Source organism: Panulirus ornatus, chromosome 19, assembly GCF_036320965.1.
Source record: "Panulirus ornatus isolate Po-2019 chromosome 19, ASM3632096v1, whole genome shotgun sequence".
NCBI classification, from domain to species: Eukaryota; Metazoa; Arthropoda; class Malacostraca; order Decapoda; family Palinuridae; genus Panulirus; species Panulirus ornatus.
In genome coordinates this window covers 16,108,955-16,123,482 of record NC_092242.1, presented here as the reverse complement: position 1 = coordinate 16,123,482, position 14,528 = coordinate 16,108,955, and the positions used below count along the sequence as shown (strand labels likewise).

At 44.4% G+C, this 14,528-nt stretch overlaps 1 protein-coding gene across 1 annotated transcript; it reads left to right on the top strand.

Annotated features, from left to right (window-relative positions):
- The first annotated feature begins 406 nt into the window (after positions 1-406).
- On the top strand, positions 407-13,437 carry LOC139755251 (ionotropic receptor 21a-like). Its single transcript, XM_071673371.1, has 12 exons — positions 407-648; positions 1,077-1,224; positions 2,177-2,295; positions 3,076-3,201; positions 3,610-3,842; positions 5,476-5,604; positions 6,499-6,691; positions 7,183-7,419; positions 7,971-8,236; positions 9,498-9,635; positions 9,830-10,016; positions 12,276-13,437. The coding sequence occupies exons 2-12, from the start codon at positions 1,146-1,148 to the stop codon at positions 12,540-12,542; spliced, it is 1,974 nt and encodes a 657-aa protein (XP_071529472.1). The 5' UTR covers positions 407-648; positions 1,077-1,145; the 3' UTR covers positions 12,543-13,437.
- The last annotated feature ends 1,091 nt before the right edge of the window (positions 13,438-14,528 follow it).

The following is a 14,528-nucleotide window of genomic DNA, read 5'->3' as shown; positions in this document are numbered from 1 at the left end:
CTGAGTCGAACTGCTGCGCTCATGAAAGGTACACCTCGTACTCGAGGTACCGTACCGTCGTGTTCACGGGGGTTAACCGCTAAAATAATCAATCGCTAGATATCGAAAGAATGTAATCTGAGAACAACTGAGTAAGAATATCTATCGAGGCAATATTACATCGCTGACGGGAACTCCAGCTGAGCCAACGGGAGCTTTTGGGGGGTCGTTCATACGTAAACATCACAGACGCACGCGACAATTGCCTCGAAAATTGCTTCGCAGTGGATCAATGCTATTACCGTGTTCTCTGAAAAGTTCAGACTCGTGCGGTGTAATTTGTGGTGAGGGTGTGGTAGGTACTGGCTTATTACTTCAATTTGGCTTGAGTGAATCCCTGATAACCATCACGCCATGAGGGCTGCTGTAAGGGGATAATGTCTGTAGCTGGGGCATACTTATACCAGCGACCGTCATTCGCAGCTCACTGAGTGACAGCTTCCTCTCCCTGTCTAGGGCCGCGGTCTTCTGAGCTCCCTTGTGTCTGCTGCTTGTCTTTGATCACCACTGTTTGTTGAGCTGTGGTGTCTGTTGCTTATCCTCTGACCGAAGCTACGAACTGGTGAACTGCTATGGCTTGCGATTATCTATGGCTTTAGCCTCACTCTGGTAAGATGCCGTGTCTGCTGTTTATCTTCTAACCCAATCCACAGTCTAGTGAGCCGGGAAGTTGGTTCTATTCGCTAGGGTGTGTGGTTATATGTCAAGGTGTAGGTGGTCTGGTTCTTGGGTGAGAACTAGATTGTTATTGCCTGTAGAATGTCTAGTATCAAAATGGGGGTTATTAAAATACACACATACATTCGTACATATTTCATATATATATATATATATATATATATATATATATATATATATATATATATATATGCAGTGTATACGTCTACGCATAGACTGTACAGCCCGACAGCATTCACGTGGTGGGTGCCCGTCGTTAGCCTAAAAGCTATGAGCATTTTATGAGAATTCATGATATTTCTTTGAAATCTCACAAACGCCCTGAAATATTCTGACAGAAAACTGTTTCAAATCGTCAGCTCACTGGAATACGTGTGGAGGTCAACTACCAAGTGCACAAGGCCTCCGTAGGCGGGAAACACACGACGATGGTCACACATGGTTCCTTCTGGCTACTCACGGCTGCCGTTCTTCTGTCCTATGCCAGCCCCTCTTTTGTACCGAAAGGTCTGTGAAGAGCCATTCTTGTGTTACTGATATGACGTTTAGGAAGGAAGTATATTTGACAAATAAGATAGTCTGGGTGCAACTGTGGCACGTTTTCTTCCCTGGTAAGGCCTCTCCCTCGCTCCATTAACCATTTGAACATGTGGTACGACCCATGAGCATAACGGTATGACCCTTGGGCACGGTGGTACGACCCGTGAGCATAGCGTTACGACCCTTGAGCACGGTGGTACGACCCGTGGATACGACTGTTTCGTCTCTGACCTGGTTCTTCAGGGTGAAATCCAAATCCAAGGTGTTTCATAACCAAGGGTGGTGCCATCTTGCTCATGAGGCTGCGGCATGAGGAACCAGCACTGGTAGGTAGGTAGGTAGGTAGCAGTAGTGTAGGTACATATCATTCTCTGTCATCCAATAATTTTTAAGTGTACTTCTACAGATGCCAGTAAGGTTTCTCGTGAAGGAGTCATTGCACACTCCATGCTCAGTGAACGGACCAGTGTAAAAAAAACTTTTAAGACACTGATACTTACAATATCTGGTTGGGATAGATTCATATTTTTCCTTCCGTAAGACTTTATCAGTTGATCGCATCATAGAGTCATCTGGACCGTTCCAGGGATAATGGCAGCGTATTCCGGAGAATTATCCACGCATTCGCTGTCCACCAAGCTGGATCACTGCCACTGATCTCGAAACTTCTAACCAACGATTGCTCTCAAGCTCGATGTGCTGTTCTCTCCACTGTACAGTGAACTGTGTCAGGAGCTCTCTGGTGCCACGGCGACGACCCCTCCCGCACCAGACGCACCTGGTGGCGATCTTCGCACTACGTGGTTCCTCCCAGTGCTCATTCTCACTTTAACGTAGACGAATCATGTGAGCAACTCAGTATCCTAATTACTATTTAGATTTATGAGTATTCATTTATATTTTGCGGTGTTACTTGCAGGGAACGATGAGACGTCGCTGGGGATCTGGCGGGCAGTGCGTGAGGTGTTGGGAGGTTCTCAGCCTGATGGTACCATCATCACCATCACAGATAACACCTTGTCCAACACCATCCCCAAGGTACAGGATGTGTGTGTGTGTGTGTGTGTGTGTGTGTGTGTGTGTGTGTGTGTGTGTGTGACTACCGATTTCCTTTTGATCTGAGGCAATCCCAGTCACTCTTCCCCCTTGACCTTAGCCTCATCCGCTAACATCTTCAAGTATGAGTCTAATCCTTGTGGCAAGTCATAAGGAACACTTAAGCCAGGACTGAGTCCGGCTGCACGCCACTAGTGACCCCCCCCCCCTCCCACCACTAACCTACTTCGAAAGAGCCTCTGTAACATGCGTCCTTCGTTCACTTCCCCAGAGGTAATTTTCCATCCGTCGAAGAAGCCTCCTGCCTGAAGATGTAGCCTCTTTTTACCAGCTTCCACTGTGGCATTTTGTCAGATCCTTTCTGGCGTCGAGATACACGCAATCTATCCAATTTTCTCACATTCACAACCGAAACTCTTCTCTCTTGCACGTCTACCAATCTAGTGCATGATTCAGCAATGCCTGCTTACCATCTACCCTATTCACCTACGTAAATATATACCTGTGTATATCCCTCTTTACCAGACTCCCACCTGCATGAAGTTACAACTCGAGTGGAAAGCCACCGCTGGCGAGGCTGTACCACCACTACAAATACAGTCTCGTTAAAAAAAAAAATTCTCACTGCAAAGGAGTATAACATCTCCCTTTCAGTGGAGGTAGCGCAGCCTTGAGAACTGCAGGAGCATCTGGAAATGAGATCCAGTAGTACTAGTATATACTTCAAATACAAGAACGTCATACCATTGTATCTTTCTCCAGGACGAGCTGATGGAGGCGCGGCGGCGGGGCGCGGCAGTGGTGGAGGCAGTAGTGGAAGATGACCAGCAGAGTAATAACAGTGCGGCTGGGAGCCTGCTGGCCCCTCTGGTCGGCGTGGCCAGGCAGGTATGGGCGTCTCTGGCGCTGGGCCAGAGAGGCTGGATTTTTCTCTAGTCAGGAGGAAACACCTTCATTAATTCTCACTCTCTTTGTTATAGTGACAGTGTTTTTTGATAGCACAGGAAGACAGGAAAATTACCTTAAGGACAATAATTAATTCTTAGAGGATGCCCATTCCTATCACCCCGTTATTTTTTTCATTACAAATTAAGCCGTTTATTTCTTCAGCTGCCTTGGAAAGTGTACTTGATACTGTTTGATGTCAATGAAGAACTCTTCTGGGTGCTCTTGGTTCTCAAAAGCCAGTCATCCCTTTTTAACTCGTAAAGAAAACCTGGTAGAGAATTTCGCTTTACTTTTTTTTTATACATTCCACCTTAGCGAGTGAAATGGCTACTACGTCTTGACTGTCAGGTGCGACGGTCTTCGTGGGAGACGACGGTAGTTGTCGTGAGCGACGACCCGGCTTTTTTAGCTGCCATGGGAAAGTCGGCCCTCAGGAGCCGCCTGCTGGTGTGGTCCACGAGGGTCCTAGCCGTCACCCGCCTCCCTCTTCCTCAGCTCCAGCGCCTCCTCACCGACCACTGGTCCTTCTCGATGATGAATACGGTGGTGATGAACCTTGAGGACTCGAGTGATCCACTTAGGTAATTCGTTCCCACGGTAGAGTCACCAGGACATTTAGTCTTCCACTCAGTGTTGGGGTCAACAGTTCTTGCCAGTGGCAGCTGTGACACCAACCAGTGCAGATGATGATAAGAGCTATTCTTCTACAGCAGCCTTAAGTCAAATATCATATTCCCTCGTCCTTCACACAGATACTCCACTTTGGTAGAACCGAGTGTGTCATGAGCATGTATTGTGCCTTTCTTGGATTGTCCCTTGAAACATCGTATTTTGGTTTGTATATTTTCCTTAAATTCAGTTTGATAATACTGCATTTCGTTTTCTCATTCTATACGTTTTCCATGCATCATCCAGATTTTTCCTTTTTCTTTGAATGTTTAGCTACAGTAATTCTAAAACTGATCTTGTCTAAGACAAGGTTGGTATGGCGCGTTATGTAGCATTTCTTTAATCAGAAAGACAGCCTGAGGATACAGCTCGTCAAGTAACAGTAATATTCTTTTAACTAAAAGAATATTACTGTTACTTGACGAGCTGTATCCTCAGGCTGTCTTTCTGATTAAAGAAATGCTACATAATGCGCCATACCAACCTTGTCTTAGACTAGTTAATGTAAGGATATCTGATATGATATCTTATCACCGTCACTTGTTTTGGTTTTCTTTCGTAAATGTGAAAAATCCATTTCCCGTCTAATCTAAAAGGGATATGCATTGAATATAGAACTCATGTCATACCTATTGAACGACACAGACATCTAACATTAGTAGTGTTCCACCTTTTATGGTGGTCTACGTTGTATTCTATGATTAACCTCTTCTTTCCCAGTAAGCAGCGATATTTCTCAGGGGTCTACAATGTCTCTTGCCTTCTTCCCTACTCATATAAACGACGTTCTTTCCTCAGAAGAATACAACCCAGTTAACTCATCGTCTTTAGCGCTATCTACGTCACACCCTATCAGATCCTGATTGGATTTTCTAATGTGATGCCTTTGATCTAAACCCACTTTTTTTCTAACTCCTTTTCTGCAACTCCAGAGGACTTCCCAATCTCCTTTAAAGACTCTTTTTAAATCAAGCAATCAACACTAAGCACATACCCGGCCTCACCGTGATGTCTGGTTAGTAGTCCAAACTCCCACAGTACACAGCTATGTCTGCCACCGAAAAAAAAATAGTTTTGTGTGGCTACTGTGTGTATTCGTCTCCTCTGAACAGGTACTACGATCATCCCAAAGATATAACCGTTCCTGTATGGCGGGCTGCTCTCACATCATCTCGAACCACTAGCTTTCCCAATGTAAGACGAGCGCTTAACTTAATCTCCTTAAGTCAAGGTTTCGGCCTTCGTTTCCATATCTTATCCATGTTATATCCGTTTCTCATCTTAAGAATTAACTGTCTGCCACTGCAGAGATGGGCCGCTGTCGTAGCTATTTTTTACGCTCATATATTTTCCTACTAATTGCAACCATCGACATTTAAAAATGGTAAGCTTTCCACGTCCTTAAAAAAATAATTCTTCTTTTTATTCCATTTCCTATTTTTATCCACTAACCTCTTTTTTTTTTTATTCAAGAAATGGCTTCGACAGGAGCTTCCATTCATGACCGGAACCTTTGGTATAGTAAAGAAATCGGTCGTCTTTTAGGTGCGGCCTGTACGTGCACCTACCGTACAGTGCTGGAGGAGCTCGGGTGGTGAGGGTGGCTACCTGGACGCCAGGAGGAGGCCTCATGCTCATCTCTGGCCTGACGCTCTTCCCCGAGAAGTTCTCCAAGTGAGTACGTTCCCTCCTCCAGTCATCGTGAATCCCTGAAAAAAATATAACTTGTGAGACAGAGACAATCAGCCCTGCCTGAAACATATGAAGAATTGGAGATTATTGCAATGTGTAAGGAACAATGCTACACACACACACACACACACACACACACACACACACACACACACACACACACACACACACACATTTCACACAAGTCTGTACAGAAAGTGGATTTTTAGGCGGGCATAAGAAAGAAACTACTTCAAAGGAACGAAAACTAATTGAGGATAGGGGAAGAAAGCCAACGTCAAAGCCGCCCTGAGAAGGACTTACTGGTGGGATACTGCATGGCTCAGTCTTAGGGCTGCTGTTATTCATGAACTATAGCATAGCCTTACCAAACGGGATAAAGTTATATCTCAATATGTTTGCTGATGATGCACAATTCTTGAGAGGAATTAGGAATGACAAGGATTACTGTCATCTACACAAGCCTCGGAGTTGGTCTGATTCATGACTGGCAAAGGATAGCTATAGAATATGCGAAGTAATGAAGGTACGAAACAGCGTATAGGGAGGGGGTCTTATCATGACTATCACCTAGCAGGAGTGTGTGGTTGAGAGGAACTGCAGGATCGGTAATTACAAACAACCTCACCAGAACACTATATAAGGAGAAAGTTGAAAACAAAAAGGCAAACACCTTCTTCACTGATTTTATAATTGCATTCAACGGTCAGATCAAACAGCCATGGGGGACATCACACATCCTTAACACAGACCCACCTTCATCTGAAACAGCACATACGCCTTACTACCTGTGAGAGCTCTTTATCAACTTCTGGCAACTTTCCTCCCACATTACCATATATTCAAAGCCTCATGTTCTCTTGCTGGATGCGACAGCTTCTACGGGGCGAGGGTGAACGTCACGGCCCTGCCTTTCCCGCCATACTGGAACGTGGTAGAGGAGGCCGACCCTGCGCAGGATGCCACGGCCACCACCAGGTACTCCGGCACGGACTACCTCATGATCGAGGCTATCGCCCACGCCCTCAACTTTACCATCAACGTCCTGCCCACGGCCAACTGGGGAGAGGTAGGTACGTCACTAGGTTTGTACTGCAATCATGCATCAGTTAGTGGGAAATGGAGTGAGTCGTATACATATACAAGAATACATATGTGTACATAAGCATTCCGAATGTTGAGGAATTAGGGAAAAAACTTTATCTGATTTAATAAGGAATATGTAAAGTTATTATTGACTTACGTATCCATTAATTGCCCTAGACAAAAGATATAAAGTTCATGAGACACATGGGATAAGGTAACAGAGGATCAGCTGCCCTATCATGAAGGAATTGAGTACCTTCCTTATCTCTGTCTAATCTCCCTGAGTGAGTCTTTTACTTTGCCATCCGTGATAACAGACAGCTTATGGTAGTGTTCAGTAACCCTGCTTGTAAAGAAAATACTTTTCTGTATCGGTGTGAAACATTTTTGCTTCTGTGTACTGGATCCCTGTGAACTTTGACCAACGTATATTTGTCTATATTTTTCACTTCTCGTTTTCTATTATGATGTCAGGTGACGGAGCGAGTGGAGGAGCGTCTCTCGTTCGTGGCCACCGTGATCTACGCAGTGTTCCCGCAGCGCCTGGAGCACTACGACTACTCATACATGTTCGAGTACGCCTTCCACGCCTTCAGCATGGCCAGGCCCGCACTCAAGCCCCGCTGGCAGAGTCTCTACTATCCGCTGGCGGACCAAGTGTGGGTCACCATTCTGGTGGTGCTGTGTCTGCTGCCTCTACCGTTCATCTTGGTATGACACACACACACACACACACACACACACACACACACACTCATACAGTCTCTCCAAGAAAACAAAATGTTTCGAACGCATTCCTGTCTTAATTCTCGTAAAGCTACCTTCGGAAGCATAATGGTAGGCTGTTATGTAACGGTTTAGACTTGTGAGGTACGTGTGTTATAAGTTGTTAGGCGTGTGGACGGTACGCAAGTGTAGCTTATCTCTCTCTCTCTCCTTCCCTCCGTCCTGTTGGTGTAACTTTCTCTGTTCTGTATAATTTCGTAGGTAACACTAGTATATGATTTACTATATGTTTGACGATGATTAATGTACCTTTGAATAATCTGTACGCCTTTCTGTATCTCCACATTAATCTGAGAGTTACTGATATCATCCACTATTCTAAAACAGCCTCGAGAGGACCCGGCGATCCGTTGCTGTCTGAGTTCCTTTATATTTCTTCGTGTTTGTAAATCAATATATCTCATTAATCTTAAAGTTTTTCCCGATTGCATCCACGGCAGCGGGTACTGCTCTGACACAGCCTTTCTTTGCCGCAGGTGAGGCGTGTCAGGAGAGACCAAGACACTGGCGGAACTCACAGGTCCAGGGCGGTCTTTCTGGAGATCTTCGGCACGCTGCTGGGGCAGGAGCTCTCCCGTCATCTGTCTCGCGATAGTTCAGAGCGACTGCTCATGGCGACGTGGTTGGTATTCGCCTTCATCGTGGGGACGGCTTACCGCGGCAACCTCACCGCATCCTTGACCGCGCCTAAGTATCCTGCGAGGGTGGAGACCCTGCGGGAGCTCGTAGGGGCAAGAGCAAGGTTAGGTCCTCTGGAAGAACACCGTGAGGCAGGAGAGAATCACACACACACACACACACACACACACACACACACACACACACACACGCGCGCGCGCGCGCGCGCACGAAACATCTCACTCGTCTACCTACTCTCTTACTGACACTCGGTAACACACACACTAGTTCAAAGACTCAGCTGGATAATGTTTAGCATTACCACCCACCATTCTAGCGTACCAGGGATCAAATCCCACGAGCAGCTAAGTCAACTATGTGTCTTCCCCTCTGGGGCTGGTGGATAAGCGATTACCTCGGGGTAAATTAGGGTGTGTGTACATAAATCTATGATCATGGTTCAGACAGATGGGGCAACACGAGTGTAAAATTACATCCACCTTACCTACAGGCAGTATTCACATACAGACACGAGGGATGTAAGAAAATACTGAAGAAAATAATAAGAAAGCAGACAGCATTGTGCAGACATCAGTGCAGGCTCGATTCTTAACAGCAGAAACGAAAACCTAAACAGCTGCTAGAGTCCCTCCACGACCTTGAGGCATCCAAGTGACTGTACGCTTCCATAGACAAGTCTATGTGTCCTTAGCCTCCGGCCACAACACTCACCATACGACTTACAGTACCATAGAGTTGGATCCTTGGACGATAACGTGGCTAACAAGATAACGGGAGATCGTACACCCCAAGATCTGTTGTCCATCTGCCGAGGATACTCGGATATCAATCTAACAAACATATAAACAGTCATAAAAACATACGGAAGGAGATCTACACGTTTGCACAAACTTAACATATGTTCCAATGATATTTCTTCTAGACGGTTGATTGTCGGTCGCCTATGGGCTGTGTGAAGGGGTAATGTCTTACAAACTTTAAGAAAGACAATATCTATCCTTAGAAATTCTGTTATATGATATCCACAAATAATATGATGACGCTGTGGTTAGGGTTTACATAAATCTATCTATCTATACCACATTTCAACGAGTTTGATTTTGGGTTATACCAATACGGATATAGAAATCCTTGAATGTATAATATGCTAAAAGTTACATAGAGTCCGGGTAACTCAGATATGGCCGTGAGAGAAGTTACCAAGCTGTAGGTCGATTTTCCTAACCCAAAGTCTCAATGTATTGGCGACATAGTGGTGTGGAGAACAGACAATGTCCCCCCTGATGGCAGAATGAAATACTAAACCTCATTCTATGGTCTTAAGTGTATTACATTAATGTCATACTACATCTGTATACCTTTAGGGTGACGATGCCTCCGTATGGAGCTCAGTTCCGAGATTTTTTCGAGGAGTCGGAGTCAGCCGACTTCAAGAAGCTGGGCGAACGGGTGGACATCGTCCCTACCACTGTAGATGGACTTAGACAAACCGTCACGAAAAAGTAATTACACGAATACGTACATCTATAGCTGCATCGTGCACTGGCAAATCATACCAATGTACCTTATCACGAATACTAAATATCAAAAGGCATTACATTACCAAAGGTTGAAACCGTGGCTTAATTACGCTTAGTGTGTAATGCTATTAATATATACACTTCATACAGTAAATACGTATCTTGACCACCACCAGGCAGGCACACATGGAAGCGCGCAGATACCTGGAGCTGATGATCGCGGAGAAGTTCACGCGGGCGGACGGCAGCAGCGAACTGTACGTGGCGCGGGAGAGCGTCTTCCCTGGCCTTTCGGCGTGGCCCGTGCCGCATGACGCCCCGTACAAGCACACACTCGACCGCTGCATCATGGCAGTCATGGAGGTCAGTCACAGAAGTACACAGATGCACCAACAAAGGTGCTTGGTGATATGTGATACCAGAGGTCGTAAAAAGTTCGAACTCACACGCAGAGTCTACTATCAACCCATCAACCTTTGAACATTTGTTGAACTTAAAGGTAGATTGTGAACTCTGCAGGTGGGTCCGCTCTTTTGAGACACTTGCTATAACATACAGATATGCGAAATGGCTACTGTGCTTTACAGTCAGTTTTCAGTCAGCCAAAGAAAGAAGAATTGCCGTAGTTAAAGAATAATAAGATAATAACTATATTACAAGATATGTGCATAAAGTGAAAGTGAGAACTAAGGTGCCGTATGACATATAACGAATTTCACGTTGGTGATTTTTTCCATAAAGGGAACTGAAACTAACTTCATCAAAGGAATATTAAAAATAGTTTCGCATATGAATTTGATACGACAAAAGAATGTGGGAGCAAACATACATTACAATGACTGTATGTCGAGTTATCGAGTTATTATGAAAAACTTTGGGTGTTCAATGTTAATTTTTTCACCATGTGTGCCGATGAAAGAGGCCACGCAAGTAGTAAAACAGACGCTTCATAACATTCAAGATGAGGAAATGCTAATATAAAATAACGAACTCTGTGAAACTGGTGTCTGTGCTCAAGATCTTAGGCATTCAAGTTAAACTAGGAAGAGTACGTACAATATATGCCTAATTTCTCTTCCCGTTTAACTGAGGTAGGATCTGCACGAACGTGTTACTTAAACATTTTCTTTGAATGGTATGAAGAAAAAGAAAACGAATACTTTTACAGGGGAAACTCCTCAAAACTTCAAGTAGACCAGTAATTAGACATTCAAAGTGCGATGTCCGTTTCCATTCTGACTAAGTGTATTGGCTATTAATCATAGACACAAGATAATCTTTTTGGTTAAGAACAAACTTAATGATGGGGAACCGGAACAGGTAATTAATGTTAGGAAATATATGAAGGAGTGGAGATTTAAACGGTTACGAGGTTAAGGGGAAAAATTATCCAATCGTCCTACTGATAGTTGCCAACGGCCACACAATGATTATGTGAAACAGTAGCTTACCGATTAACAGTAATGACAGGGCACGCCAAGCAGCTACCACTTGTACACAAAAAATAATGTAATACCTATTGAAGAGGTAAAGTAAACCAACATTACGATGTAGGGAAAGTGACTTGATATTTGGACTATTTTCGATTTAAGTCTCTCAAGTAAGTATGTAGAGATAGAACCTCCCTAGATGTGTTATCAGTAAATCGTATAAGGGCGGATAAATCATTTGCATAAACAGAGCAACTGTCTAGATGAAAGGTGTTTACGGAACCTAAACAGAACTAGTTTCTTAAAGGCAGACTTACTAATTTGTATAACGAACTAGTTTCTTTGAGGTAGACTTATCTATCTGTATACCGTAAGGTTACCAACAGATCTCAGACGTTACAGTGATAACAAGTACGTTCACAGTGTGATGTGGTGGAATTAAAGATACATAACAACAGACAGCACAGTTGTGAGGTGGGTTTAGAGAAGTATAGCTTTTGGAAGCATGTAACTACACGAGGTTCCGTCTATCCCACTGAGATATAGTGTTCAAGTCTTATTCTGTAGATGATATTGTGTCGAGACGAGATGCAGATCGAGCGAGAGAGGGTAAAGAGATTTGAAGAAAGAGAAGGAATGCAATTTTACGTGTTTAGCATACAGGTGTATTTGGTCTTCTGTTGAAGATAGGAAATCGTTTATGAAAGGAAAGATTTTTAATGACTCTCACGGCCTTTCACCTTCATTGTCTTTTCGTAAAGGTACAGGAATGTGTGCTTCCTAATCAAGTCAATGTACGATGGCGTGCTTTGAGGCAAGCGCTGTGCGTCAATGGCCACTCAGTAGCAAGTCACGAAGTAATCATTTTCCTTTTTCTCGTCGTTAGTCTCCGGTCACTGATCAAAGCCCTCTGTATGACCAGACTTTAAATGAAGTATAAGTAAAAAAAAAGTTAACAAAGAGGAAAGTATATTTATCTATCTAAGTTTTGGTGGATGTGGAAAACCTGTCTTTTCACAGAGGGTCAGATCGTACACACAGTACTCAAGATATGTCGTGTCTGGGCAGGAGGATAATGATAAAAAGCGGTTTCAAAAACCTAAACTGATCCGTCAATGTAAGATGCTATTGAAACGAGCCTTCACGGATATCCAAATGATGCCTGTGTATTATTTTCTTGCCTCACCTCTAGGGTGGCTTGTATGAGAAGTGGAGTAGCGACCTGCTGAGTGAGGCACGGCAGGAGAGCCGCATCAGGCAACGGCAGCACCAGCAGCAGCAGGACAGGCTTGGCGAGACGACCGTAGACACACTCTTGTCGGACAACATCGCCAAGGCTCTCACCATTACCCACATGCAAGGTCCACTGCTTCTGCTACTCTTCGGTTTGATTCTAGCGTCGTTCTCCTTCGCCTCTGAAATTCTGGCGTCTCGGTGTCTACTCTCCAAGAAATTCTGACTCAGTCTTTGCGACAACGACCTTCCTACATGATTATGGCACCTGGGCCAACGCTCTGCTCCTACAACAACGCCCAGTACATCGTCAGTCACTCAAGCCGTCCTCACTCGTGGATCAGAGAAGCATCGTCCTGACCTCCTCTTTACTGCTGGTGCAGGCTCGTTGCCACCGCCTGCCTCTCCGGCTTCGTCTCTCTTTCCCTGGATCTTCACCCTCCTCGCCACCAGCACCACTAGCTCTTACACGCTTCATCACCCTACCCTGTAATGTCAGTCAGTCCATACTATACCGAAAGGAATAGAACGCTGTGGCCACAGTCCCCCTATTTTTGATCGTCAGCCTGACCAATGGCATGTTGATTAACCCCCTGCAACATCAACTGAAGCACCGAACCCTTACCATATACATGACGAATTATCCCCGAAGAAGATCACTGAGGACTAGGCTCCTGAGTGAAGTCATGACATTTGTCCCCTGATATATCTCTTGCCCTACCCTTGCCGAATTCACCTTACCCCACGCCCTCCTTAAAACACACACACACACACACACACACACGCACACCTTATCAGTTACAGCTTATTACCGACACTACAGTTGCAGCCTCACCTCCCTGCGATGGCGACTGTACACTGTCTATTTTGTGTACTTGTATTAAACTTTCACTTGAAAAGCTAAACGCAGAGTGTAAATGCCTAATCAATTATGTATAGCTATGGAAACGTTGCCTTCGCTCCCGAAATAAGAAAAGCCGCGTGACATATAAAATATGTGTCAAGAAATGTGAAGAGTTGTGAGAGTGCGACTTTCATTCAAGAAAAAGTAACAACCCTGGTCCTCGAAGGAACCCAGAGGCTATTCATGATTTGAGAAAGAATCTAATATCTAAATTATAAAAGCCTACAAGTCCAAAGCTTTTTAGTTTCACCAACAAGATCGATAACAAGAAAATCCTACTCCTGTTGAGTGGTCATGATATATGTAGAGAGCTCTGATCATATCCAACAGATACAGATGACAAAGAGTTCAGCAAACAACTGAAATTATTACTAGGAGGAAGTGAAGACCTCATCAAACAGATCACTATTCAAAAATCAGTCAACTTTCTTTATCGTTCACTTATAACGCATATGCCAGACCAATTACAAGTTCAATAGGATCAGTAACATACGAATTTTCAAAAGGGTTTTTCAGGATATCATCATCCTTTATAAACACAGTCTCACAGTCATCCGTAATGTTGTAGATCTTGATAACAAACTAAGACCCTTACAAGTTGACTGTGAGATTCAATTTGAGCGTTTCGATCTGAAGTCTCTTTTCACCAGTGTTCCCACTGCCGATACAAAGAATATTCTCCTAGAGGTTATTGGTTCAGGTATTGACGGAATTAGAGAGAGAGAGAGAGAGAGAGAGAGAGAGAGAGAGAGAGAGAGAGAGAGAGAGAGAGAGAGAGAGAGAGAGAGAGAGAGAGAGAGAGAGAGAGAGAGAGAGAGAGAGACAGACAGAGAGAGAGAGAGAGAGAGAGAGACAGACAGAGAGAGAGAGAGAGAGAGAGAGAGAGAGAGAGAGAGAGAGAGAGAGAGAGAGAGAGAGAGAGAGAGAGAGAGAGAGAGAGAGAGAGAGAGAGAGAGAGAGAGAGAGACTGTACACCCACAGTTATGTCTCGAGAATCAACTGGAAGTCCCACAAAAAAGTAAGTCACTGGACATGTGCAGCGGTGATAACAGCCTCAGCCACCACAAACTCGAGGTAACAAGCAGCTGCTGACACTGGAAGACAAATTCATGAAAAAAAAGAAGGGGAGCGAGTCTGTTACGTTAGGGATAATGTTGTGTATTAGTATGCATGGTTGGACTACCTGGGGAACACTGCGATACGCTAAAGTCCTGATGCTGCAGGAACGTATGAGCATCTTTGTCTTGCTAAAATGTCTAAAAGGAATCCTTGGAATTAGAGGAAATATTCAGGAAAAGATTATCTGAG

Excerpts from the sequence above, each read along its gene's own strand:
- LOC139755251 (XM_071673371.1), top strand. The coding sequence starts at position 1,146 with ATGGTCACACATGGTTCCTTCTGGCTACTCACGGCTGCCGTTCTTCTG. Across the intron at positions 1,225-2,176 it reads CCCCTCTTTTGTACCGAAAG|GGAACGATGAGACGTCGCTG; the intron begins GTCTGTGAAGAG and ends TGTTACTTGCAG. Across the intron at positions 10,017-12,275 it reads GCATCATGGCAGTCATGGAG|GGTGGCTTGTATGAGAAGTG; the intron begins GTCAGTCACAGA and ends CCTCACCTCTAG.